Source organism: Hippocampus guttulatus, chromosome 11 (assembly GCF_054856545.1).
Source record: "Hippocampus guttulatus isolate MCC_2025c chromosome 11, RoL_Hgut_1.0, whole genome shotgun sequence".
Classification (NCBI taxonomy): Eukaryota; Metazoa; Chordata; class Actinopteri; order Syngnathiformes; family Syngnathidae; genus Hippocampus; species Hippocampus guttulatus.
The window spans coordinates 6,990,076-7,016,005 of record NC_141271.1 but is presented as its reverse complement, the minus strand read 5'-3'; the positions used below and the strand labels follow the sequence as shown (position 1 = coordinate 7,016,005).

The following is a 25,930-nucleotide window of genomic DNA, read 5'->3' as shown; positions in this document are numbered from 1 at the left end:
CATAACCCTTCGCAATGTAAATTTGTGACTGCAAGTGGGTTAAAAGAATATCCCTCTGCAGAATTACCATCGAGTTTACACATTGTACTGCCTGTATGAGGAGTTTCTTGGGAAAGGTTGGTATGTGTGCATGTTATTGAACAAAACTGTGATTGTGGATGGTATGATCAACAATGTCCTTGCAGCCACTTGTTCAATGCTGTCGGAGTTGACTTGGCAACTGCTGGTACATGAAAAGTAGAAGTGTGGTGATTCATTATACAGCAAAATGTAAATGCGGTGGCTTAGAAGGCACCGCGCCGATTATGAAATGCAATGTTCAATAAATGACAACTGCATGCAAATCTTATTAAAATATAACATTTAATTAGCATATTTGTATTCATTCAACATAAAACAATTGCTCAATTTGCCACCTAAAACCTGTAGTTGTGGTCTTATTTAACATACTATACTGTAAAATATATGTGGTACTCTGTAAAGATAAATTAATGTAGTTTTACAGAAATAATCCAGCAACCAAGCTGCCAAACATTTATACAATTTATGGATTTTTTTTTTAACGATATGGATGGATGGATGGATGGACTGCAAAATATTCATTTATAATATTTTTGTAGATGTAGTTTGCAGTTGTGTAACATTTCACCACATCGTACGCAGAGCTGTTCTTCATGTTTTGCTGACTATATTAAGGGAGCAAAATAATCTGATAGACTCAATCAAAACTCTGACTTGTTGTCGTCGTAAATGTAAAATCTTTTGATTCATATGGCAGTGTGCTGCGTGAGATGATTGATGTCATTCAAAGTTGCAGCCCAACAGCTCTACCCGCAATGTGATGGAGCCCATCCAGGTTCTGGGGATGATTCGAATGAAGCGTGAAAAAATGGGAGGGTAGATGAAATTCTTGACATGTTCGTTGTTGTCATTGTTCCCAAAGAAGATCTGTATTTGGGAATAAACGCGAGAAGAGGCATGTTAGAATTTTGGAAACAGTGACGGGTATTCATCCAGCACCATGAGAGAGAAAGTACTTTAGCTGGTCGGTCCTCATCCTCTGCGTAGTCGCGCCAGTGGATGCCATTGTCACTGTACTTTAGAGTGTATGTGGTAACATACATTTCTTTCCCCAGAGACTTGGCTCCTTGAGTGACAATACCCGTTATCTTCATGACATCCGGCAGCTCCACCTGAAGCCACTGCTTCATGTCTCTGTACTGCATGAACAATAATAGAGCAGGTATGACTAGTTGAGCTTCTTGAGGTTGTGGAATCTTGGATGTCCCTTACCTTTGCTTGCCATGCATTGACAGCTCCTTGTTTGTTAAGGCGAGCAAAAAAGGGACTCCAGGCTCCAAAATACCAGTTGGAGTTCACAGAGCTTGCCGAGATGTGACGGTCCTCGATCAGTCCGCTCTCCATCCCGAGAGGGACTGAGCAGCCTGACCAAGAAGTAGTACACCACAAAAAGTCACATTTACCTCATTCCGAAGCATCTCAAATCCTGACATGCCTTGACTTGAAATCTTACCATCGAGCTCACAGCCGTAATACTCCATGCGCACCGTGGCCATGTTGTACCAATGCACAGGGTGGAGCCGAATGAACCGTGCAATCACGGGTGGGGAAAAAGTATTTGTTTGTGTCACATAGGCTTCCTGGTTCCCAGTAAACACCTAAGTGATACCGCAGTGTTAAGAGGCGACAACACACTTTTCTCATAGGAGAGCAGTTTGTACTCTCTGTCTAATAGAGCATTTAGGAATGTTTGTAAAGAATCAGCACCAGGTTACTCCTGGATGGCAGAAAAGTCAGTGACTACCCATGACCTGAACTGAAACAATGACCAAAACTTCTTGAGTCTGGCATTGCGCTGCCAGAAAAATTCCTTAAAAAAAACAACAAAAAAACAGTCCTTCACTGATCACAATTTTCCTCCATTTGAAAGATTATGGAAAATAATCGAATCTAATTCAAATTCTTTCCCTCAAAATTGGCAATTGCAATAAGATTTTTTTAAAGGTCCTTTTCTAATGTATTTTTCAACAATTAATATTTAGTACAACAAACAATATCAACTCTATTATGCATTATAGGATACTAAAGTCAAGGCATATGAAGCATTATGATAGAGTATATAAAATTGGACCGCACTTCTTAATCACTCAACTTTCTGTCTCGTGAGATGGAAACCTCACTTAAAGCTATCGCAGCCGAAAGCTAGCGCATTGAACAGCCACCTCTTTCCCTCTCACTCTCCCTCCCTCCGCTCCACTCTAAACAAAGTAATGGCCATTTAAACTGCATCCTTTTGCTGGCGTATGGTATCATGGTAAAATATCCATTAGTGTAATATTTCAAACCCTTCTGACCTTTATTGGGTATTTGCTGTCTCCCTTGTAGAGGATCCAGTTCCTGCGGTCGTTGCTGTACGATATGGAATAATTTGTGACGAATTGGGATTGGAAGAGCTGCTTGGCTCCTTGTGTGGCCACCTGGCTGATCACCACGGGACGCAGAAAGTCCACCTATATCCCAGCAGAGGATAGGCAAGTAGCAGATGCTATCTACATGGATCACAAACCTTTGGGCATACCTGAATGAAATTGTTGCTCTGATCTGTGCTCCACGCATTGTATTTGCCTTTACTGTCCAATCTGGCAAGATGTGGCACCCAGTATCCTTTAAAGTTGGAAACAGTGTAAGACCCTGTCTTTCTTTTTTCGAACCGATTGCTGAAGATCGTTGGGGCTGTGACTACCTCGGCTCTGGTTGGCCGTGATCTGTTCATCTTTCACACTGCCCGATTGCAAGCCCAGAGGGTGGAAGCAGTCTTTCAGAACACATGCAACAACTGTCACAAGCTACGAATAGCATTCAGAGTACTGGATGAGGTTGAAGTTAGTGAGTAGGCAGTACCGCTGTCAAGGACTAAGAAGAGCGTCTGCATCCCTCGCTGCTGGTTGATGCCAATTTCTGTCTCCAGCTGCCAAAGGCCAGGCTTGGATGCATACATCTCCAGGGTAGCGAAACTTCCTGAACATAGAAGTGATCATTCAACTTGTATGATACCGCACGCTTCGCGAAAAAGATGTTGTGTACCGGGAAGCAGCGGATAGACTGCGTGTCTGTTGCTGGTGGTTGTCGTGTGGAAGAATGTCTGTCCGTGGAAGTGGATGCTCTGGAAATCTTTGGGAGATCCCATGTTGATCAGGTGCCACCGGATGAGCTGGTTCGTATACATCCTTAGGCCCTTAAGGCTAAACGTGATACCATTGATGGCTGTAGAAATATCATACATTGACATTTCACCAATGTTTTCATATAATTTACATCAATTTGAGGATTGGATTGATGGAGCAACGACCACATTGTGGGATTCATGATTACAATGGAACTGGAGGGTCTCTTTGAGGATAGGGTCCAGAGCTCCTCTTCGTCTTTTCCGCTGCATGACCTCGCGGTTCTCCTCATAGTACCAGCTCTGCGACTCATCAAATGTCATGAAGAGCAGCGCGAACTCCCTTGTGTTTGTCACATTCTTTAAAGTGCCCTCTGGACACACCAACAAAGGTCCAATCAAGCCAGAATGGATATCCTTTTCCTAAAGAGAAATACTTGTGAAAACATTGTCGTACCACCCATCCACCCGTCCATCTATCTATCCATCCAGCCAGCGAGCCAGCTACTTTCTATACTGTAATGGTAATCTGCTGTCTGTTCAAGACCGTTGTAGGTGAAAGACCTTCGAATGTTTGCCAGTTAATTCACCATTCACCTTCAATCACTGAGGGGAACTCTATCTTCACCTCACAACCAATGACCCCTTCCTCCAGGACCAACACATGTACTTGGAAGTACTCACAGGATTAACACCAGAATAATAGGTCCAAGTCTGACAGTGAGGCTCATCTGGACTATGCGCAGGCCTTCGTGGAACTTTCCAGACATATGTGAAGTTGCCATTGGGTGGAACTTCATTATCATCTCTGTACCAGGGTTTGGAACTATCCTCATAGGACAGACCTTCTGTCCACTTGGTATAGGAAACCCCGTTCGGGTGTAAGGAGAATGGACGATTGGCTTTGTTTTTGAACACCACCTGCAGACAGAGTAATCATGTATTGAACAATAAGCAGTTTTAAAGAATGCGTAACAACACAAGAACAACCACATAGTGTTTATCTTACCATGATGCTTTGTCCATACTCAGCCTTGATGACAGGCCCCAGGATACCTAGATGCTCTTCCTTCTCACCGCGGATTTCAGGAGTTCTGAAGAGCCCATCCGTGTAACCACGGAATACTACCTTCTTGAACTTAGTGTTCCGGCGACTACGATGCGATCGCTCCTGCTTTCTGTTGAAAAAAGATTTGAATTATTTGACTTTTATTGAAAATTTGCTCCAAGTTCTGCACTTACCTCTCTCCATTGCCTGCATAGTCCCACTCAACCTCCTCTGCAGCAATGAAGTACATCTTGAAATTCGACCCTGAGTGCTTTAAGTAGTATTTAGCGGTCTCCTCTATGTTGAAGTTCTTGAGGTCTTGATGAGTACTGTAGGGGTCTTTGTAGTTTACATACTCATATTCGTCTGCCTTCAAATCCTGCCTGTCTAAAGCTAAATGGTCAGGCTCATCTCCCGGGATATAAAATTCATAGTCGCTGAAATCTGGCCTAGGCACACCAATGACCACAGGCGTGTTAATGAGCTGTTCCTCATCTGGGGCGGCTCGTGGTGAAGCGGGGCGTGACCCCCTTGGGGTTATGTTAGGGTTAAATCCACGAGGAGAGAGAGGTACCGGTAAACCGCTTGTGACCTCCGGCTTGTATACTTTCCGCTTCCTTGTTTTCATACCTTGTCCCTTCAGTGGCCACTGTCGGATGTTAACCCTCTTGATCTTTGTTGTCTTTTTGGGTTTCGGGGTTTCCTTCGTGTATTTCACCATGTGGTCTGGAATTTCCATTGGTACCTTTTTGGGAGTCCCATCGTAAATCCAGTTGTGACTCTCTGTCTTCACAGAGGTGGTTTTAATCACCTCCGTGTGGTTTTGGTTGAGGTATATAAACACTTCCTCACTGCTTTCCGAATCGTTTAAACCCCCTGATGTCAGACCATCAATCGGCTGCGAGATACCTGAGATCTGAGTCTTGTTGAAGGGAGATGTACCGTTTGAGCTGGTGCTCTTTGCTAACTTCAGAGGTCCATACTCAAGGTCACTAGTTGCATTAGCTCGGTGGACAGCATCACCTGCAATGCTGTTGTGGCTTTCCTTGCTCGTAATGTTGCTCCTGTCAGAGTAGGGAAACGCGTCCCCTTGTGTCTGTTTTACTTTCGATTTCTCCTCCAAGCACAGAGAGGTCAGATTATCACCCGTTAAAGTTATATTCCATTTTTCAGCTTCTAATGTTGACTTTGCAAGTGTTGGTTCAGTCCGATTGGTAGCTTTGGTTGACATGTTCCCGGACTTTAATGAAGCTGTTGTGTTACAAAATGTTGTTTTATCCATCTTGGAAGCGCTTTCATTATCACGACTTGGAGCCAACCCAGAAGCACTACTTTTTGGGCCTTCATCTTTTGACACGCTTGTACTCCCGTATATTGAGTTTTTTGTCCGAATTGTCGATTTTCCATCTGGCACATCAACAGCATCATAGTCAAGAAAAGACAAGTCAATCTTCTCCACACTATCCACTGAAGTTTGATTCTTCAGTGACCTGAGTCCTAACTCGCTAGCAAACATCTCTGTGTAGTCATCAGTCGCCACTGTATTTGGGGTAGGCTCTTTTGGCTTTGTCATTTCCTCCTCCTTCTTATTCATGATTTCATTCTTGGTCGGGGGCTTCCACAAATCAAATTCCATTTTTCCTGGCTCTTCATAGTCAGAGTACTCATAGTGATGGTCACGGAAGCACTCGACATCCTGGAACTTCAAGCGCATTCCTTTGGTTGTCTCGTGTGAATTCAGCGATGCCAGAAGCCAAACGCCTGGAAGGAAAAATATAGAGGAATAGACTCACTCTAAATTATAATACAATTATACATTCATTGTCAACAGACCAATGTTTTCCATCCTCATTGTAATGGTATCGCCAGTCATTGGGTAGAGGCTAAGGATGTCTTCCATGCGGTTATTCAGTTCAAATGTATGCCCGTAGACCGTTGCCGTCTGAATGTAGTCCTGTGCGCCAATGCTGGACACATGCCATGTTGCCACTTCACCGTGGCAGAAGCCCAAGAGTGCCCCACTCTCGTACACATAGCCATTGATAGCTGTTGGAACAAAAATGTGAATCAACTAACAGTGTGCATATCCAGTCAGATTACAGGTTGGCGTACTGTGCATGACATTGGACTTGTAAAAGCTGGGGTCTGCCACGTTGACTTGGGATCGATCGCAGAACTGCCGAATGTTGTCGTCCCTGTACCAGCTCTTGTTTTCATCAAACACAGCGAACATAGCGTGTTGCTCTTTGTCTGATTTGACCTGTTGGACAACAATTATTTGTCAGTAGTTATCCATCCATCCATCCATTTTCCGAACCGCTTGATCCTCACTAGGGTCGCGGGGGGTGCTGGAGCCTATCCCAGCCGTCTTCGGGCAGTAGGCGGGGACACCCTGAATCAGTTGCCAGCCAATCGCAGGGCACACAGAGACGAACAACCATTCACGCCCACACTCACACCGAGGGACAATTTAGAGCGTCCAATCATCAGCCTGCCATGCAAGTTTTTGGAATGTGGGAGGAAACCGGAGCACCCGGAGAAAACCCACGCAGGCCCGGGGAAAACATGCAAACTCCACACAGGGAGGCCGGAGCCGGAATTGAACCCGGTACCTCTGCACTGTGAAGCCGACGTGCTAACCACTGGACTACCGGGCCGCCCTGTCAGTAGTTAATTTTTTTTTTTAAAGTGTTACAAGCCTTACAAATGTAGTAGATCAAGAAGTACAGTTGGGTTTAGAAGAATGCTTTGGAACAGTAAATTCTGATCCGTCTTTGCTCTTAGCATTCAAGATGCTTAGAGCCAGCAGAAATAATCCAGATCATGTCATATTTGCACCTTGTCAGTGGAACTGACTGGAAATGATTCTTACCTTTTTGTTACGAGTCCCTGGAGAAAAAAAAACAATAAAGGCAATGGGAGAACATTTAAATTCCACTCAGAAAGATCCCATTAGATGTTGACACTATTTCCAAATTCTCTGCCGACTAATCAACGCACTGTCGTGAATGTAGCTCCACTGTACACCCTGCGCTAGTAATGTGGTCTCCACTCTAAATTTGCCATTATGATACTCCTGTTCTGAGACGATGGAGAAATCGTGCTTTGCTGTAGGAAGTGCTCTGATTGATTTCCAGCTCTGCTCACGCTTAGCACCTGAATTTGGGGAATTTCTCTCTCTAATTTCACTTGAATTGATTCACTCATTTTCTGGGTGGCATTTAAATGTTATCTCTATGCCTCCATGCGTTTCTCCTGAAAGTCAATGACAAAGGTATTGGATTTATTTCCCAGTGGCTTCATGGTTCCTGTCCTCTGGCATCTCAGGGGATGGGTTCAACTCAAAGACCAAATTTCACTTCATTGTGACAAGTGCCTTGCCAATATTTTGATGAACAGTGAAAAGTTGGCTTAGGCTTTGGATTTTACCTGCACATTCCTGACATTGAGCGACTGACTCTTGCAGATGAGGAGCGGTCCGATCAGACCTGAGGCTATGTCGCGCGGCGTGTCCACGGCGCTGTGGTACATTCGTGTCAGACACCTGGAGTCTTCTTTCAGAGGCCCGTCCTCCTCGGCCACTCGCCAAACATACGTGAACGTCTCGCCCGGCTGGACGGCATGCGTCTTGTTGCCTTATAAACACGGACATGTTTATGTCAGAGTTGTTTCAGAAGAGTTTCACTTTAACTGTGTAAAGTTCCTACCAACTGCTGTCAGGCTGCTGAATAAAAATAGCAACAATAATATTAATAATAATTAAATGATGTGGAAAACAACTGTAAATAGCACTGCGATTTATCCATTTTGTATTTATATTGCACTTAATTGAACGGTGTTGTTTGTTTTTTTTCTTCTTCTTTCTGCCTACATTCTTGCTGCTGGAGGCTGTAAATTTCCCCAGTGTGGGACAAATAAAGGATATCTTATCTTATCTTATCTTAAAGAGAAGCACACTACCTCCTTCTGGGTAGTTCATGCCGTCTTCTGACTTTTTGATTGTTAGTCCATGTGGATAGATGCTGTATGGCCTGGAGGCCATGTTCTTGAATACAATCTGTCAAAGGGTCATTTTAGTGAGCTCTAAGTAAGTTGAGTTGATGCCGTCTTTCTTCCGGAATGTGGTCTTACCTTAATGACGTCTCTGACTTGCGCTCTTATTACCGGACCCAAAATGCCAAGCTCACTTTTCCTCTGCATGTTCTCTATACGTTCTGTGAAAGACTCATTGTACAATGTGTACCTGACCTTCTTGTACTTCCTGCCAATGCGGGTTGGGGACTGTTGCAGGTACTGGAGCTTGTAGCTCCTAAATAAAAATACCAAGAGATAGAGGTCTATCAGATAAGCCTTGGCCTTATCTAACAATACAACCCATTAGAATGATTCTTGAATTACACACATTTACGGTGTTCATCTTCAGAGGAATAGTGAATCGATCAAGCATGTAAAATGATTTATAAGTGTTGATTTCTTACTTGTCAATATGTTCGGGCATATTGGGTGCATAGTCCCAGACGACCTCCTCAGCAGCGATGTAGTATGTCCACTCCTTGCTTTCGCGCCTTTCCTTGGGGCTAATCCTCCGCTGGGGTGCTTGAATGCCCTCACACCCTCTCACATCCAAGAAGGCATGCATGCCCTCTACAATATGTTTGCTTGTCAAGCCAGCGTCACTTTAAAAGTATTGATGCTACTGCGTGTATTGACCTTCAATATGCTTGAGCACGTGGGATGATAGCATCCAGCGGCCGATGTGCACAGGCACCATGCTGGCGGTGGTCGAGGAGGCACTGATGAGGCCCAGGGACGACACCTTGTGGCGCATGTGCTGCAGCACCTGACCTGTGATGTGCACCGAGAACAGCTCTGGCTCGGAGCTCATGGCCAGCAGGTAAAGACTCACCGAGGAATATGCGCATACGCTCAAACCTGCAAAACAAGCACAGTCCTGAAATTGTATCGTCAAATAATTTGGTTGTAAACAATTTTGAGTTGAGTTGAGTTGAGTTGAATTGAGAACAATTTGGATTGTGTTGACTTTTAGTTTTTCCACTGGATTTATCTTCATGTATTGCACTTCTGTTTATAGGGTTTGAATATCGTAACTGAAACATTCCTGGCTGCTACGGTTACCTCCACCAAGGAAAATATGTAACTTGACATTTATTCATGTGAGCTTATTTGGAGCAGTAGAGTAGCTCATTTCTAGTGAAATTAGGACCAGTATGTCTTACCAGGTAGTGCTCCCTTGGTATAGCCATTAATGGTGTGGTGGACGTGGTCCAAGGATTGGTCCTTTGGCTTATAGATACTTTCTCGCTCGTCAAAGACCCCAAAGAGTAGGACCAACTCTCGTTTGACACCATCTGGCATGCCTGACTCATCCAAGCTCCCTGCAACAAACAAGTCATCCATATTGTACTTTCCCTTCAAATGTCAAATGTTCTCACCATTCTTGCAGATGAGCAAAGCGCCAATGAGGCCAGAGTTGAAATCCTCCACCAAGTTCATGTGGGAGATGTATGAGTAGGTGAGACAGGCGGGGTCATCGGGCTTGGGCGAGACGTCAGGTGTCACCTCCCAGTAGTATACATGCTCACTGCCGGGTTTCACCATGTCATCCTCCTTTTCTTTTGGAGACGTGTTGTCAAAGTACTGAGCTCCTGAAACATCATCATGTCACTGTTAGCACTCCATACTTCACACTTTTCCACTTATCAATGTTGAACAGTGCTGAGTTGAGTGTTGGGCCAGTAAGGCCTGTTATGCTGGACTAAAAGCCATCAGAAACACTGACCTAAAAACCCCAATTAAGTTGGGATGTTGAATAAAACATAAATAAAAGCAGAATACAGTACAATGATTGGCAAATAGTTTTCAACCTACATCACTGTTGAAAATCTACAAAGTTATATGGAATGTTAAAGCGGAGGAGTCTTATTTTTTTTTTTGTGTGAGTGCAAATATTCTCTCATGTAGAATTTGATGCTTGTAACAAGTTAAAAAAAAAGCTGACAGGGACAACAAAAGACCGGGAAAATAGAGGAATGCTAAAAAAAACCATCAGTTTCAAAGTGTTCACCAGCGGAAAGTTTCAATGTAAAAAAATGAATGCTATGATTGGATATATAAAAAGAGGATCCTCGAACGGCATGGTTGTTTACTACCTGTAGTAAGGATGGGGCGAGGTTCACCACTTTGTGAACAACTGCGTGGGCAAATTGTCCCACAAATTAAGTAAAATAACATACAATGTACAATCCACCGGAATTTAGGGATTTCATTATCTATTACAATACAATACAAGACATGCTGATTTCTATAGCGCTTTCACAACAGCGGGAGCTGTAACAAAGCGCTTAGCAAAACAGTTCACATAAAGTAAAATAATAAACACAACACATAACATAAAACACGGACAGTCGTGCAGTTCTAACCATGTCCAGAATAAAACAACATTGAGTGCCCGTTACCTTTGATCCGTCAGGCGGCACTGCATTTAAAAACTGTCACCATTGTGTTTGGGAGACCACATGGTCTCAGAAACACTTCAGAACCCCATTGTCAGTTAACAGTTAGTTGCTGCATCAATCTACAAATGCAAGTTAAACTTTTGCATTGAAAACAAAAGTCATAAGTGTACATCAACAACACTAAGAAACACTGCCGGCTTCCAGGGGCCCAAGCTCATCTGAGATGGACTGACACAAAGTGGAAAAGTGTGATGTTGTCTGACAAGTCAACATTTCAAATAGTTTTTGAAAATCATGGAGTTTGTATCCCCCAGGCCAAAGAGCAAAAGGACCATTCGGATTGTTCGAGGCACAAAGGTCAAAAGCGAGTATCTGTGATGGTTTGGGGGTTTGTTCGAGCCCATGGCATGGGAAACTTGCACATCTGTCAATGCATAATTGATGCTGAAAGGTACACACAGGTTTTGGGAAACATACAGTATATTGCCATCCAAACAACATCTTCACGTTCTTGCTTATCTCAGCAAAACAATTCCAAATCACATTCTGTAGCAAGAATGTAAGATGTAACAAGAGCGAGGCTGGCACTGAGACGAGTGTGAGGACTAGACTGGCCTGCCAGCAGTCCAGACCTGTCTACCATTTCAAATATGTGGTGCAAAATATAGGGCAGACGCTAGGCTGTTCAGCAACTGAAGTTGTACATCAAGCAAGTACCTGTAGTGGAAATACAATTCCACGTGATTCAACAATGGGTGCCCTCATTTCCTAAACGTTTATTGAGCGTTGTTAAAAGGAAAGGTGATGTAACATTGTGGTAAACATACCCCTGTCCCAGCTTTTTTTAAGAATGTGTCACAGGCATCAAAATCAAAATGAGTAAATATTTGGAAATAAACAGTTGATTTTGACAAAAGTTGATTAATTTGAATAATACTGTATCTCATCTCTGTAGAGAGTAGAGTATAATATTCAATTGTATAGAGGTTGAAAATGATATGCAAATTGGTTTATTTATTTTTTTTATTTTAGTCCCACCTTCTTTGGAATTGGTATTGGTACATTCACAATATAAAATTAAAATATATGGCCTTTCAGTACATATATGCGGTTGGTAGATTTTTCAAATCAGATTTCAGCCTTGACGTGCTGCCATGTCAATCTAATCAACCCATGTCCTTCAGAATCAGCAATGACCCACAGTTAAAATAACAATGTATCAGAAGAACTCAAGTGATATTGAACGAGGCCTGCCCCAAGATTCTCTTTGCTTGTTTAGCGCTCTGTCTGATGGCAACATTTTGCCCAATTTTCTATCTTCTTTCATAATTCTGGAATGTCTCACATAGACACTTCCCTCCATGAATTGACATTAGGTTTCATTTCCTCCCCAGTGAATCCCCCAATTTGAGTGTTTGCTGAGGCTGCCTCCTGTTGGACTTCAATCCTGCCTCGTTTGATCATCTGCCTCCGCGGGTTAATATTTTAAAGCGAGACAAACAACCTTGTTTGTTGTGCTGATCCGCTTTGCATGCTTTTTGGAACCATGACTTACATCATGACCAGCACACACGCACACGCAAGCGCACACACGCACGTCATAGTGGTCAACCACAGATTGGCTCAACAGGAACTCACCCTCGGAGTTTTTCCCATAAGCAATGCCGTGTGGGTGGAGGTTGTGCGGTTCTGACGCCATATTTCGGAAGGTGACCACAAGGATCTCATCCTGCTCGGCCCTCAGAGTGGGTCCAAGCAAACCTGCCGGCATGGAAAAATCGAATTAATCAATAAACATTCATCCCAACCTATTCATATTTCTCTCTTGAAACATTTTCCAATCTGGGGCCTCAGAGGGCCCCACTAAATTCATGAAAAAATATGATAGAACCATTTAAGTGATGACTTATTGTGACATCTAGTTAAGATGTTATACTTACTTTGTTATCTTTGGCACCAGGACAAAATATCAATGTCACAATACATTGCAGGATTATCCATGCATACATTGATGATGTCATCAGTGAGGATGAGACATTGAAGTATTTTTTCCTCCATTATGTCTATGATTGAATATGTGCTAAGTATCATGATATCATCACAGACAAGCCAATCCTAAAATATTGTGTTTTCCTGTCTACAATGGTAATCCAAAACGACATGACACACACATTTCATTGGGAAATGGCCATGCTTTAGTGCAAGCAATTAACCTTGAAGTTCGAGATTTTGTGATGTGAAAATAATGACATTTACATTGAAACATTGATACACAGTATGTTACCTAATGAGGGGTCATGAACCTTTGCCTGTTTGAAATCTTTCTCATACTCCCGGAAAACCACTTTCTTGTACGTGGGGCTGAACCTGAGGAATAGGAAGCAAAAAATAAATAAATAAATAAAAGAGGAAAAAAAAAATGGGGAAAAGCCATGCTGTCCCCACGTGTTGTCTCAACAAAAGATATGGAATCCGCGACAATGAGGGCATCTCACTATATAACCAGGTCAGAGTGGATTGTTTTCATCACTTACAATCATTCTTACAAGATTCCATCACAGACTCTAGGCGGGAGTTGATGAAATGATGTACTATGAATAACTGCATGAAGACGTATAATTGCCAAGACAGTGCAACTTCCAAAGTCAAATACATGCAATGGGAAATGGACTGGATTTCTCAGTCCAAAACTATCATGATAAAGGAAATCTCATGTGACTTCAGTTCAGTAAGCATCTGGAGGGACTGGTGCCGATGATGGCAAAGAGGATCAGGGTGATTTAGTTTAATATTTCCACAGTTTTAAATTTTGATTTGTGGATTTCAGTCAGATTGGAATTTTAATTTCATTTCACTCCAAAATGCATCTGATATTTTTTCAGATATTATATTGTTATGACGTTTGTCAATTGTCACGTTTGTCAAAATCACCCTAGAACAGGAGGTTTCAAAATAGGCGCATGTAAAGCGGCACTGGGTGACAGTGTCACTCTGCAATGATCGTCTCATGTCTGTTTAAAGGTGAGTAGTTTTACTTTACTTTATTACAGTGCTCAACTTGGGTTTTAGGCTTCTGACAATTATTTAAACTGTGTGGTTATAAAGTTACAACTTTGAAAGGATTATTTCTTACGCGAACAATTGTCAACATCACGGAACAAACAGTATGTGCTCCGTTTTGAATGGTCGCTTGCATTAATTAACAATGTAATAGTGAAGTGGAAACATTTGTGAGTGTACCGACCTGTGTGTGTCATTGCCATTGTAGTTCCAGTCAATCTCCACAGCAGCGATGTAATATTCTCTTTTTTTGACTTGGTCCTGCTGGTTGGCTCTGACGTGGACAGGCAAGGGGGCCAGAAGAGCCAGCAGGAAAATTGAAAAGAGACCTGGATCTCCAGTCCAGACACTAAGCCTCATGTCTGAGTGTGATCCTCCCAAAAGTGTGTTCGCTCTGTTCCAAAACTATTCAGGCTGTGCTGTATACGTGCGTGTGTGTGTGTGTGCGCGCGTGCGTGTGCGTTTGTGTGAGAGAGAGATAGACACAAGAGTCCACTTGGAGCTTTATCTCTATTGATGCATACACACACCAGGGCAGTGAACCATGTATATTTATTCTCTCTAAATTGAGCCTCATATGCAGTGCAGGGACTCATAAAGCATACATGCTTGTACATGTATCCCTGCATGTATACCATTTTTTAAATTGTATGATAATTAGAGACTTTTGGGAGGATAATCATGCTAAAGTCGAAAATGATTCATGAAAACTATCCGCCAAAGTGATCGACTGGTTAGAGAGTACGTCTGCCCGCCTCACAGCGCAAAGGTTCAGGGTTCGATTTCGGCTCTGGCCTTCCTGTGTGGAGTTGGCATGTTCTCCTCGTGCCTGCGTGGATTTTTTTGCAGGTACTCCAGTTACCTCCCACATTCAAAAAACATGCATTGCGGGTTAACGGAACACTCTCAATTGTCCCTCGGTGTGAGCGCAAATGGTTCTTCGTCTATGTGTGCCCTGTGATTGGCTGGCAAACAAGTCAGGGCCTACTGACCGAAGACAGCTGGGATGGGAAGTTTTTTTTTGTTTATATATATACTGAACTGTACATTTAAAATAACTATTTGGCACATCCAAAGCTTTCAGTAATATGAAAATGTGCTTTTCCCGTTTTTATTTTATTTGTATTGTTTTTATTAGCATCAGCGTCATTTATTTATTTAATTATTTATCCATCCATCATCTGATCCGCTTCTCTTATCAATAAATATGTGTATGTATGTATGTTTTTATCATAGTCGTTTAACTGCTGGCTTACAGCATAAACAGTTAAGAAATCTATGATCTATAATAACTAATTGTTTGATTGGTTAATATTTTACGCGTCATTCATGACTTCATCTTTTTAATATCTTATTGATAAAGAAATGAACACTAATATTTCTTAACATCAAACTAGCTACTATGACAAAATTAAAATGAAAAACAAATTTTAAAAAGTCATTTATTTTCGTGCCTCAAGTGGGGAGGGTGGGGCGCACAAGCATCTTGGTAGGCTGGCGCTGCATTTTATGCCCCACAAATCGCAACGTGTGCATACCTGTCAACTCATACGGTTTAGCCATAGTTCATACGGATTTTGTGGTGAATCTTACGTATATGGCCGTATCGCACAAATCATACGGATTCTGAACATTTCCGGGTTTTTTTTCACCAACTCCAAAAAGTAACGCAGGAATACAACTCTGAACACAGTAATGCCACTAAGTAGTTTGATGATTAGACATTAACCAGACATTGTATTATGGAGATCTACAATAAATATCATTGAAAATTTCGTGGGGTTTTTTCTGCCGTTATTTTGACATATAAAATGCTTTGGTATGTTATAAGGATTTTTTTGGTAGTTTATACAGGTTGGCGCTCCAAAAAGTTGACAGGTATGCGTGTGTGATAATGCAGCCTCGTTATCTTAGGCCTCGGAGCTTTGTTGAAACTCTGCTGGAATAAATGGCCTACATCCAGTATAAAACAAAAAACATGCTGCAGTTGCTCTTTTTTATGTGCTCTATCGCAGTTGCAGCACAGCAACTTTCCCTCGGAATCTAACTGCATGTGCGTGATCAGATTTTCCGTGTGAATTTAGTGCGATGCATAATTTACACGAGCGCCTAAATTGAAGTCCCCCTTGTTTCTCCCAAAACGACTCGAACAAATTAAAAACATTACAGAGTTAGAAAAATCATTCCAGATCAATGGGTGGCGGTAATGCGGTATTCCCGTTTACAATCAACGAAGGAGAATGTGCCACTGCGCCTGCGCGTGCCTGACCAACCAGGAAGAAAGTGGATCCGTGGAGTTCATAGTATGATGTGGTCCTAAATTACAGTGGAACAGGTCAGTTCAACTTCAAGTGTCTTTATTGTACAGATGAATTGATCTCATTGCACATCCTCATGAATGTATCCATAAAATTTGTAAATGGCATCCTTTGTATTTTCGCATTTGAGTGGTTCAAAGCGAACATGTCGATTGTTGCGATTGCACTTCTGCCGAATTGGCATATGTTTACACTTTTAAACAGCAACGAGGCTTCCATGTTTTAAAGGCTACTTACAAGACATCGAATTCATGACAATGAGTTTTGTGATTTTTCTGACCCTAAATTTTTACTAGTTGATAGGCGATCAAATACATATGTCATGCAATAAAAGGCAAAATAACGGTCTGATCTTTTAAATCCATCCTTTTCCTATCGATGGCAGACGTTACGTAATACACGTAGAAAAGTCAAACCATCTTTGTGTTAGTCAAAACGGTCTTAGATTCCATTGCATTAAGTTTCTCACGCAGCATTTTTGTTTGTAATGTTCCTTGAGATTTTTGTAATGTAAAACATGTGCCCAGGCACCTTGAAAATAGGAAAACAGTGTGTTATGGCATCCATCCATCTGTTTTCCGATCTGCTTTATCCTCACAAGGGTCGCATGGTGTGCTGGAGCCTATCCCAGCTGTCTTCGGGCAGTCGGCGGTGGACACCCTGAACCGGTTGCCAGCCAATTGCAGGTAATGTTATGGCAATACCTTTTGTAGTTTATTGTTGTTATTGGTTTTTGATGATTATTTGAGTGCATTTTTAGAAGAAAATGAACTTTTTACAATCATGACGACACAGCCACATCACCAATATTAAACTGAAAACTGTTTTTTTATGTGTACATAGCTTGTTTCCTGCACACCGGCATGGCGTGCTGCCATTCCTGCCCCTGCCTGTGCTCACGCTCATCGGTTTACACACTGGCCTTGGGCTTAAGTTTTGTTACTCTCGGAACAACTCGGATCCTGCTGCTTAAATTTGCTGCTAATGCAGGTAAGAGACTGTTCTGCCATATGTTCTTGAATCATTGCGATGGCCGTCTTGAAGTATTGTCCGTGGTCTATGCCCAGACAACAAATACGACTTCCTCCCAGCGTCTGTCAACATGCTGGCGGAGGCGCTCAAGCTGCTCTTCTGCCTCGCGATGTCTGTCAGGGTGTTTATTCGAGGTAAACATGATCTATTTGCGTTTCTGATTGAGTTTCCCCCGCAATCCCTTAAACATTCATTTTTGCCATCCCTGTCTGGGGCAGAGTAATAAATTAATGTCACAGAGAAATAGGTTTACTGACTGTTCACATGAATGAATGAATGAATGAATCTTGACTCATTTCAGAGGGACGCTCCTGCAGAGATCTGCGTTGCTCTTCAGCCTCCTCGCTCCTCAGCTCTTTGAAATGGGCTGTCCCCGCATTCCTCTACTTTCTCGACAACCTCATCATTTTCTACGTGATGACCTACCTGCAGCCTGTAAGTCCCTTTCTTGGGTGGGTGGGTAGATACGAGCTACGCGCACACACACATACAATCCTTTGAGATTCAATACAAGAGCCATCATGAAATAAATCTCCTTTTGTGTTGAGTGAGAGTTGCTTGAGCACCATTAATTAGATCGAAATCAACTGGAGTTTGAATGTGATTGGTCAATTCTGAATTGAGACAAATCCGCACTTTTAAGACGGTGACCATACTTTGTCCACCAAGTTTTATTTTTCATTTATATTTGCCCTCTCAATCAGATTTCTTTTTTTTTTTTCCTCAATTGACTTGCATACGTTTTAGGTCACATTAAGTGTGGAAAAAGTTTTGAACTTACCGTATTGGCCCGAAAATAAGACGGTGTTTTTTGCATTGAAATCAGACTGAAAAAGTGGGGGTCATCTTATATTCGGGGTCTAGACATTATACCCATTCACGACGCTAGATGGCGCCAGATATCATTGAAGCGAATGCTGAACTTGACTCCCCAGGCCAAAGTGAATCCCTGTCACGAAGAATAAAAATAAAAATAGCGGTAGCCCAAAGAAGAAAAATAAAAAAAATAGTGGTAAGAAAGAAAAGAGAAGAAAATAATAGAAGAGATAACAGAAAATGGAGAAACATAGCGACAATCTGGAGAAAAGTGGGTCGAAGTTTGTCCAGGTTAACCGGCATCTGAGGAGAAGTTATGATGTGATTTACATTTCAAAAACCAGAAGCCATTCATTTACGAATGTGATTGCACTTTAGTTTATATATTTAAATGTTCAGATATTAAGATTTGAATGAGGCAAAATAACATGCTTTTTCTCTCAAATATATTGTTATCATCATTTGTTTCAGATGTACTGTAATTATTTTCTGTATAAAAATTAATTGGTGTTCAAAAAGTCTTTTTTCAAACTTGAGTCTTGAAAAAGATGGGGTCGTCTTATAATCAGGGCCGTCTTATACTTGGGCCAATACAGTACTTGTCAACACGGTCTCTTTTATTTTATATCCCAAAAAGACGGCCATTTGAAAAGCGATGTGTAGACCTTTCAGCTCCACTGTACCTTGATGTTCTCCGCACTGTCCTGATTGATGTTGTCCTCAGGCCATGGCAGTCTTGTTCTCCAACTTTGTTATCCTCACCACAGCCGTTCTCTTCAGACTTGTCCTCAAGTAAGCTACTCATCCTAGTACATAATTTTTTCTAGCCCTCTTTTTTCTGCCCATAATGATAATTTTAATATCAATTTTCCTTGGTGGTCTCATAGTCGCGTGGCCTTAAGCAAGTGCTTAGTTTGCACTGACTGTAATTCAATGTATTTATATGTGATAGCAGAGCACTGATTTGACTCGTTGTTTTGTAGTTTCATCATTTTTTTAAAATTGGAGTTCAACTAAAATGTGTGTTTTTAACTGGAATGTTCGACAATAAAACTCATGTTTTGTTTCACTCCTCCACCACTAGGAGGCGGCTGTCCTGGGTGCAGTGGGCGGCGTTGGTCATACTATTCCTGTCCATCGTCTCTCTAACGACAGGGTCAGGCGGCGGCCAGAAGTCATCCATGTCGGTGCCGGGAGTCCGCTTGAGGCCCATGTCCACACCGTCCAACTCCTGCCTGCTGTACACACAGCTGATGGAGCAGATGAAGAACAGCAGGTGGGGTAGTGACAGCATGGAAATAGTCAAGTTTCCAGTCTTCTGGGCTTCTAATGCACTTCACTTTGGGTTTTATATCCAGGGCTTTACAAAAATAGCTTTTATTTTTAAAACATAATAATCAATTTATGGTAAGAGTGGATTTCAAACATTATTAAGAAATTGAGCATTCCAGTCCAACAAAAATAAATGAAATATGTAATATTTTTTTATGGTGCTTGTTTTTCAAAATTAAACTATTTTAAAAATAAGAGTCCAACTTCAGATACACATGCCTTTTTTTAAATTGAAATTTTTACTCCAAACATCAAAATAAACGTACTTTTTCAAAATAACAATATGAAATGTAATGCATATTAACTAACTTTTATGTTATTTTTCATACTTTCCTTTTTGTTTGGTAGCCTCTTAAAAAAAATCATTTCAAAAATACAAATATATCTCATATCGTATAACATCCGGTTCGCATTTACTGTTTTTCAAAAATATTTCAAAATTCTTTCATCATAGCACCAGAAAAGTTCTCTTATAAAGGTCTGTTGCACCTACAGTTTTTTATTGCCGATAGATGCCAGAATATACAGGATTAAATGAAGCTCCTCAACTCACTCAGTATACAGTAGTACCTTGATACCAAGATGCCGCAAGATAGCAACAAAGCAGCAGTTTTATTATTAGAAGAAAAACAGCGAATAGGTGTGTTTTTCACTGAACAGAGGATAGTCCCCTCCCTCCTCCCAAAAACATCTGGGACTCTCTTAATCCACAAGTAGCAAATCATAAATATGCAGAGAACATTATCATCTGTATAAACATTGGTGTCAAATGTATTTCAAAGTAAAATAAAATGATTTCATAAATAAAAGTTCACGATCAGCTTTGTGCTACATCTTTTAATTTATTTTGGATTCTAAGCATACTGCTACACATTAAATTTATTTTCACAATTGGTGTTTGATATCAGAGACTCGTCAGACTACCGGTAATTGTTTTTGATTATTGTCTGGGACCTACCCGAAGAATCTCTGATCACGTTCCTTAACTTGATGTGTGTGTGTGTAATCCCATCCTCCCACAGTGCCACCGTCTCATGGATGTCGACGTTGCCTGGCCAGGCCTGGCGGGACAGCCTGGTGGGAAAGCTTCGCTCGCTGGGCATGGGCCACGTCCTGCTCTTGCTACAGTGCTTCATCTCAGCCATGGCCAACATTTACAACGAGAAGATCTTAAAGGAAGGAGACCAGCTCACTGAGAGCATCTTCATTCAGAATAGTAAACTGTGAGCCCGTCATCTGTTCAATGTGACAAAAAGACGGTAGGTCATGTCTTGACTGTTTCTCCTTTGTCATGTCGCAGGTACGCCTTTGGTGTGGTGTTTAACGGTCTGACCCTCGTTACTGGGCAAGAGTCCCGAGGCCTCACTGTCCACTGTGGCCTCCTTTATGGACACAACGTCTACTCTCTAGCCCTGGTGGTCATCACAGGTCAGTAGCATGCACTACATCGACAACCACATGACTTCCAGACCGCAAATATTCGGTACACCTACACAATATAAACTAAGAGATCCGAATGATTGACGCATTTCTTGGAGTTAAATTGAGCAACCAAAATAAACAGAGAAATCGACTTTTACAGTATGACACACATGTCAAAGACCGACATCTTCTTTGTGATCTTAAAAGATGAACTAGATGTCTTAAACTAAACTCGAAAGTAGACATTTTGATTTTTTGTTTTTGTATTTGCCCTACTCCGTAAGTGTCATTGCGCTTTTGCCACACAGTAGATGGCAGTGTCGCGCACACAGGGAGTTGTAGCGCCACATAGGAGCTGAGGGTTGTCAGATCGTGGTTCCGACCTCGCTTCCAAAAGCTGTGCACTGCAAAACATGTTCATTGGAGTCGTTAATCCTAACCTACTCATTTTGATTACAAAGATAATAACACTTTATTTGTCTGACAATTGAGAAATTCCCCATTTACATTCGCAAAATTATCAAAGGGAGAAAGTAGAAGACAAAAAGTGTATAACTAAATATAAATATAAAATATAAATATACTGCGATTGGCTGGCAACTGATTCAGGGTGTCCCCCGCCTACTGCCCGAAGACGGCTGGGATGGGCTCCAGCACCCCCCGCGACCCTAGTGAGGATCAAGCGGTTCGGAAAATGGATGGATGAATATAAATATACGCATATTAAAAATGGGTGAGTGGGGGTGAGTCCAGGTTTTCAGGTCCGTCTATTCAATGGCCTGACAGCAGCCGTCGGCAGGAACGAGCGGCGGTACTTCGCCTTCTTGGCAGCGTGGGTGTATCAGTCTCTGGCTGAAGAAGCTGCCTAGTGCTGTCAGGGTGGCATGAAGTGTGGGAGGGTCTCTCCATCATAGCTGTTATCTTAGCTAGCATCCTCCTGTTGCTCACCTCCTCCAGAGTGTCCATGGAGCAGCCCAGGACAGAGCTGGCCCTCCTGACCAGTCAGTCCAGTCTCTCTCTGTCCCGGGCTGAGATGCGAAATGCAAAAACACACCCCAAAAAAATCTGCATACATTTTTTTGGTTTGTGTTTGTTTTGTAGGTTAAAGGTTTGTCAGATACAGTATTGTCTTCCTGAGTAAATGCTGCTGATCAATTTGAATTTATTAATAAATTCAAAATTGATTTTATCAAATGTTATTTTTCTGTCTCATATGGTTCAAGTAGTCAGTCAAATTTTTTGTTGTTTTATTTGGGGCAGCGGAGAGTTGGGAGTGGCGCAAAATGATTTCTTATTCCGTGTGCCGGACTTATTTAGCTGCAGGAAAGAATATTTTAAACCTTATTATAATTACATTATAGATCGGATAAAGTTCTTGTAATGCATTGTACACCAGTGCAAACTACAGAACTAAACATATTAAATAAATGAATATCTTTGTGTCAATGAAAACTGGATGGATGGATTTATTTTTCATGTTGATATTATTCATTCCACGCTTGTAACTCAAGCAACTCTGATATCATCTTTCGACTTTTAAATGAAGGGAAATGCCATTAATCCGTTCCAGCCTCCCCCAAAACCCCAGTAAAAATTGTTGCCATGTGTTTTCAATCAGGAAAATAGCACTCTATCATATTGTTTAATACAAACATAAGACGATTATCAGATTGAATGAAAAGAATTTATCCATCCATCCATTTTTCAAATCCGTTTATCCTCACAAGGGTCGCGGGCGTGCTGGAGCCTATCCAAGTTGTCTTTGGGCAGTAGGCGGGGGACACCCTGAACAGGTTGCCAACCAATCGCAGGAAAATAATTTGTGCATCATTAATTAGTGCTCCTTCTTTTATTTATGTGACTTGGCCACTGGGACAGTTTCACAGACTTTCCTATAATCAATGTGGGTGTTTTTAATAAACAATGTGTAATTCTCGTTATTTTATGTTTAGCTTGACAGTACGCTTCAACCAGCAGTGGCATGAAACGTCTCAAAGTCTCCTTTTTAGAAGAATTGGTCATTATCTCCCAAACTGCTCATTTGTAAACGCACATTCTTTACTCGCAAACCAAAGCAAAAATTCAACCAAACGAAAGCTTGTATCTCGACACACTCGAAAGTTCGGTCACTGGTATTTCAAGGCAACTGCATTTTGATAGACCCGAATGAAATCAGCCATTAAAGCCGTAGGCTAGAACAAAACTTGTTCTATGTCTGACTTGTTATGTTAAGGTCAGCTGGTAGCTTTGAAACTCTAATCTTCAACTTGACACTTCCTTTCCACCAGCGACCCTGGGCCTCTCTGTGGCCTTCATTTTGAAATTCCGAGACAACATGTTCCACGTGCTGACGAGCCAGATCACCACCGTCTTGGTGACCGCCCTCTCGCTCTTCCTGTTCGACTTCCGGCCTTCTCTGGACTTCTTCCTGCAGGCCCCCGTGGTGCTGCTGGTCATCTTTATCTATAACGCCAGCCGGCCCCGGGACCTGGAGTACAGCCTGCAGCAGGAAAAGCTGCGGGTCATCAACGGCGAGGTGTTAAAGAGGTCCAGAGGGGTAAGGGCACACACGCATGCACACGCCAAGTTCCCTGTTGCCACTTTGTCCCGACAGCCTTGATTTGTCTTTCATGGAGGAATGATGCATTTGTTTTTGGGGTTTTTTCCTTCACTGGTGCTGTTATTGAGTGAATGCTGTTGACACGTTCTAAATGGTGCTACGGTGCATCAGTATTATTGCGAAATGTGTATTTTTACTTAACCTTTGTGGATCTTGTGGCTATTGCCGCAAATGTTAATTGTGGAGATTTTGAACCCCCCCATTTTTAATCAGATATGCAAGCAAACTTTTCTTAAATTTTTTTTTAAGCTTATTCCAGATCTGCCCTCTTTTTTTTCTCTGCAAAAACAACACTAATAGTAATATTTTTGATTAAGAGTTAGGTTCAGCAACAAATGGATCTTTTTTTTTTTTCGGAAACGTCAAATCTCTAAATTCCAACGCATCCTAAAGTCCGTATGGTGCAAGCTTTTATAGGTCAAACTTAAAAACAATAAATCAAAAAATCTCAAAAACCTGATGTGGTTGGAAAAGGTAAAGACATTTTTTAAATCAATGTCAAAAATATGTTAAAGGATACACAAGGCCATCTCTGATTAGAATTTCTTTTTGACCAGTGTCATCTAATCGGTTGTAATTGTTATGCATCATTTTTCTGTGTGCAAATTTTTGACTTTTATTAATTAAATGTACAAAACTGATTTTACATGTCCCTGGGTGCAAAATTGAGTACAGTCGTGGACTTTTTTAAATTGCAATAATTCAATCTTTATTCTTAATTTCAGAAATATTAATGACGTATGAATTATCTTTAAGTTGTAATATGTGAATGTTATTAGTTTTGCTTTATTTGTATTTATATTAGTTTACATATTTCATTAAATGCATGATGTAATTGATTTTGTGGTCATTGCCCAAATGCAACTTTTCTAATCTTAATTATCTCCTATCACAATCCATATTTTTAAAAAATGTTTTATTCACGGATGTTGTGGCCATTGTCCGGTATAAATTGTAATATTCGACATTTTGATTTTTACATTTTAATTACCGTTATCTACTATAATCGATGAGATGGGAAAATTACTCTATATCCTTAATTAATTATTGTATTAATACTTTTAAATATATTTTTATTGATAATGTCAATGATTTCTGGCCTGTTGCATAATTCCATATGACAATGTTATTGATGGGAAATATACTTTTGGCTGTGTCAGTGATGTATTAAATATCTATTAGATCTTGTCGATTTCATTTTTCTGACTTAATATTATTATTATTAGTGGTGGTGGTCGGAGTAGTAGGCGTACTAGTAATGGGATAAATAATCTTTATTATTCATGTTATTTTCCCTCCACAAAATGGAATAGTTCATCTACCATTTTAGGTAGTTTGTTTAGTGGTGTCTGACCTTCTCTGATGTATTTTAGGATGGCGAAGAGCTGGAGCTGCTGACCAAGGCCAATACAGACAGCGACTCTGAAGACTCGTCTTTGTAATACAGAGACGCAGACTGCTTGCAGTGTTCACAAAGGAGGCACATTGTCCATGCACATGCTGTTTGCAAGGTTTATTTTATGATTATTATTTTTTGCTGCTGGAAAACGTGGCCTAACGACGTCGTTGGTGTGTCTGAAACGCATAAGATTGAGGCGTTTGGGGCGTTTGTTTTTTCTGTGGTCAAACCTCAACACACGCTTTCAGTTTGTGCGTGTTGGGAATAAGTCTTGCTACTGTATTTTTTTTTTCCTCCTTTGGAAACCATGTGGGTATTTTTTTTCTCTCTTCTGTTGCCGGAGGAAGATTTGTCTGAGTTTCAGTGGCAAAACCGTTTGTCAGGATATGAGGATGGACAGTATTCATGGGACTTGGAAGACTTGTTAGACCTCCTAAATTGGACTCTTGAAAAGCACAAGGACTTCCTTTCTTTGGTCACATTGTGAGTATTTATAAACTGGGCCATGTGAGCTTGACAATAAACAGCACGCCCTTCACTCGTGTTGGAATGTGATGAGGAAAGGGGGCAGACAAAACAATGGAAAACGGGATGAAACAGAGTGATCGGTTGAGATTTTATTTCCCAACACGTTTTTCAATTATCTTTTTGGATATATGCTCACAGGCTGAAGCCACCCGCATAGTCAACATCCAGTTTAAGAACCAGATTGAAAAGTTATTTTTCTCCTCACAATACTAAAAGCCATTTATATAGACTTGTGCGCGTGTACTTAATTAGTATTTTATTGTACATTATTACAGTATTTATTATACTATTTAAAACATTTTATGTTTTTTCGGGGTACTTTTAATAATTCTTAATTAAATTATAGTTTTATGTATTTTTAAAATTTTCAATAATTTTTTATGGCCACTTAATGGTGGCAATGCAACATTTAATCCACCGTCTTTTTTTTAAAAAGAAAAAAAATACATAAATATATATAGAGAGCGAGAGCGCGCGATGATTTCATTCATGCATCCATTGTGCCTACATTGTAGCCATCCTTACCACTATCCCACCTTGCTGCCTGTCATTTTATATATTATTGTATTTTTAGTTGTATTGATCCTATATTCACACATTTGGACAATTTACAGTACTCAAATCCACCATTTTATTTTTGGTCATTTAAAATGATCAAATTGGATTCTGTATTTTTATTGTTTTCATCTTTCTTG

At 41.1% G+C, this 25,930-nt stretch overlaps 2 protein-coding genes across 3 annotated transcripts; one reads left to right on the top strand and one right to left on the bottom strand.

Moving 5' to 3' along the window:
- Positions 1-344: 344 nt before the first annotated feature.
- On the bottom strand, positions 345-14,188 carry f5 (coagulation factor V). The gene is made up of 25 exons (XM_086123242.1): positions 13,953-14,188; positions 12,993-13,075; positions 12,347-12,469; positions 9,686-9,898; positions 9,470-9,628; positions 8,943-9,164; positions 8,711-8,876; positions 8,364-8,541; positions 8,193-8,289; positions 7,662-7,867; positions 6,345-6,492; positions 6,066-6,278; positions 4,427-5,993; positions 4,194-4,362; positions 3,869-4,105; positions 3,394-3,607; positions 3,106-3,285; positions 2,923-3,039; positions 2,765-2,836; positions 2,600-2,685; positions 2,376-2,531; positions 1,535-1,679; positions 1,294-1,445; positions 1,038-1,220; positions 345-948 (listed from the first exon to the last, which is right to left on the bottom strand). Exons 1-25 carry the CDS (start codon positions 14,126-14,128, stop codon positions 802-804), a joined length of 5,409 nt encoding a protein of 1,802 aa, XP_085979368.1. The 5' UTR covers positions 14,129-14,188; the 3' UTR covers positions 345-801.
- Positions 14,183-25,245, top strand: slc35a5 (solute carrier family 35 member A5). Of its 2 annotated transcripts, none has more exons than XM_086123244.1 (11): positions 14,183-16,103; positions 16,688-16,772; positions 16,930-17,076; positions 17,178-17,252; positions 17,420-17,553; positions 18,659-18,726; positions 19,019-19,210; positions 20,289-20,489; positions 20,567-20,694; positions 22,977-23,245; positions 24,682-25,245. In XM_086123244.1, exons 3-11 carry the CDS (start codon positions 16,950-16,952, stop codon positions 24,748-24,750), a joined length of 1,263 nt encoding a protein of 420 aa, XP_085979370.1. In that variant the 5' UTR covers positions 14,183-16,103; positions 16,688-16,772; positions 16,930-16,949; the 3' UTR covers positions 24,751-25,245. The 2 variants fall into 2 exon arrangements, with proteins under 2 accessions (XP_085979370.1, XP_085979369.1); XM_086123243.1 differs by having other exon boundaries at positions 17,154-17,252.
- Positions 25,246-25,930: the final 685 nt, after the last annotated feature.

Excerpts from the sequence above, each read along its gene's own strand:
- f5 (XM_086123242.1), bottom strand. The coding sequence starts at position 14,128 with ATGAGGCTTAGTGTCTGGACTGGAGATCCAGGTCTCTTTTCAATTTTC. Across the intron at positions 3,286-3,393 it reads AGAGACCCTCCAGTTCCATT|CCATCAATGGTATCACGTTT; the intron begins GTAATCATGAAT and ends ATATTTCTACAG. Across the intron at positions 2,837-2,922 it reads CTTCTTAGTCCTTGACAGCG|ACTGCTTCCACCCTCTGGGC; the intron begins GTACTGCCTACT and ends GTGTTCTGAAAG.
- slc35a5 (XM_086123243.1), top strand. The coding sequence starts at position 16,950 with ATGGCGTGCTGCCATTCCTGCCCCTGCCTGTGCTCACGCTCATCGGTT. Across the intron at positions 17,077-17,153 it reads TAAATTTGCTGCTAATGCAG|ACAACAAATACGACTTCCTC; the intron begins GTAAGAGACTGT and ends GTCTATGCCCAG. Across the intron at positions 17,554-18,658 it reads TGATGACCTACCTGCAGCCT|GCCATGGCAGTCTTGTTCTC; the intron begins GTAAGTCCCTTT and ends TGTTGTCCTCAG.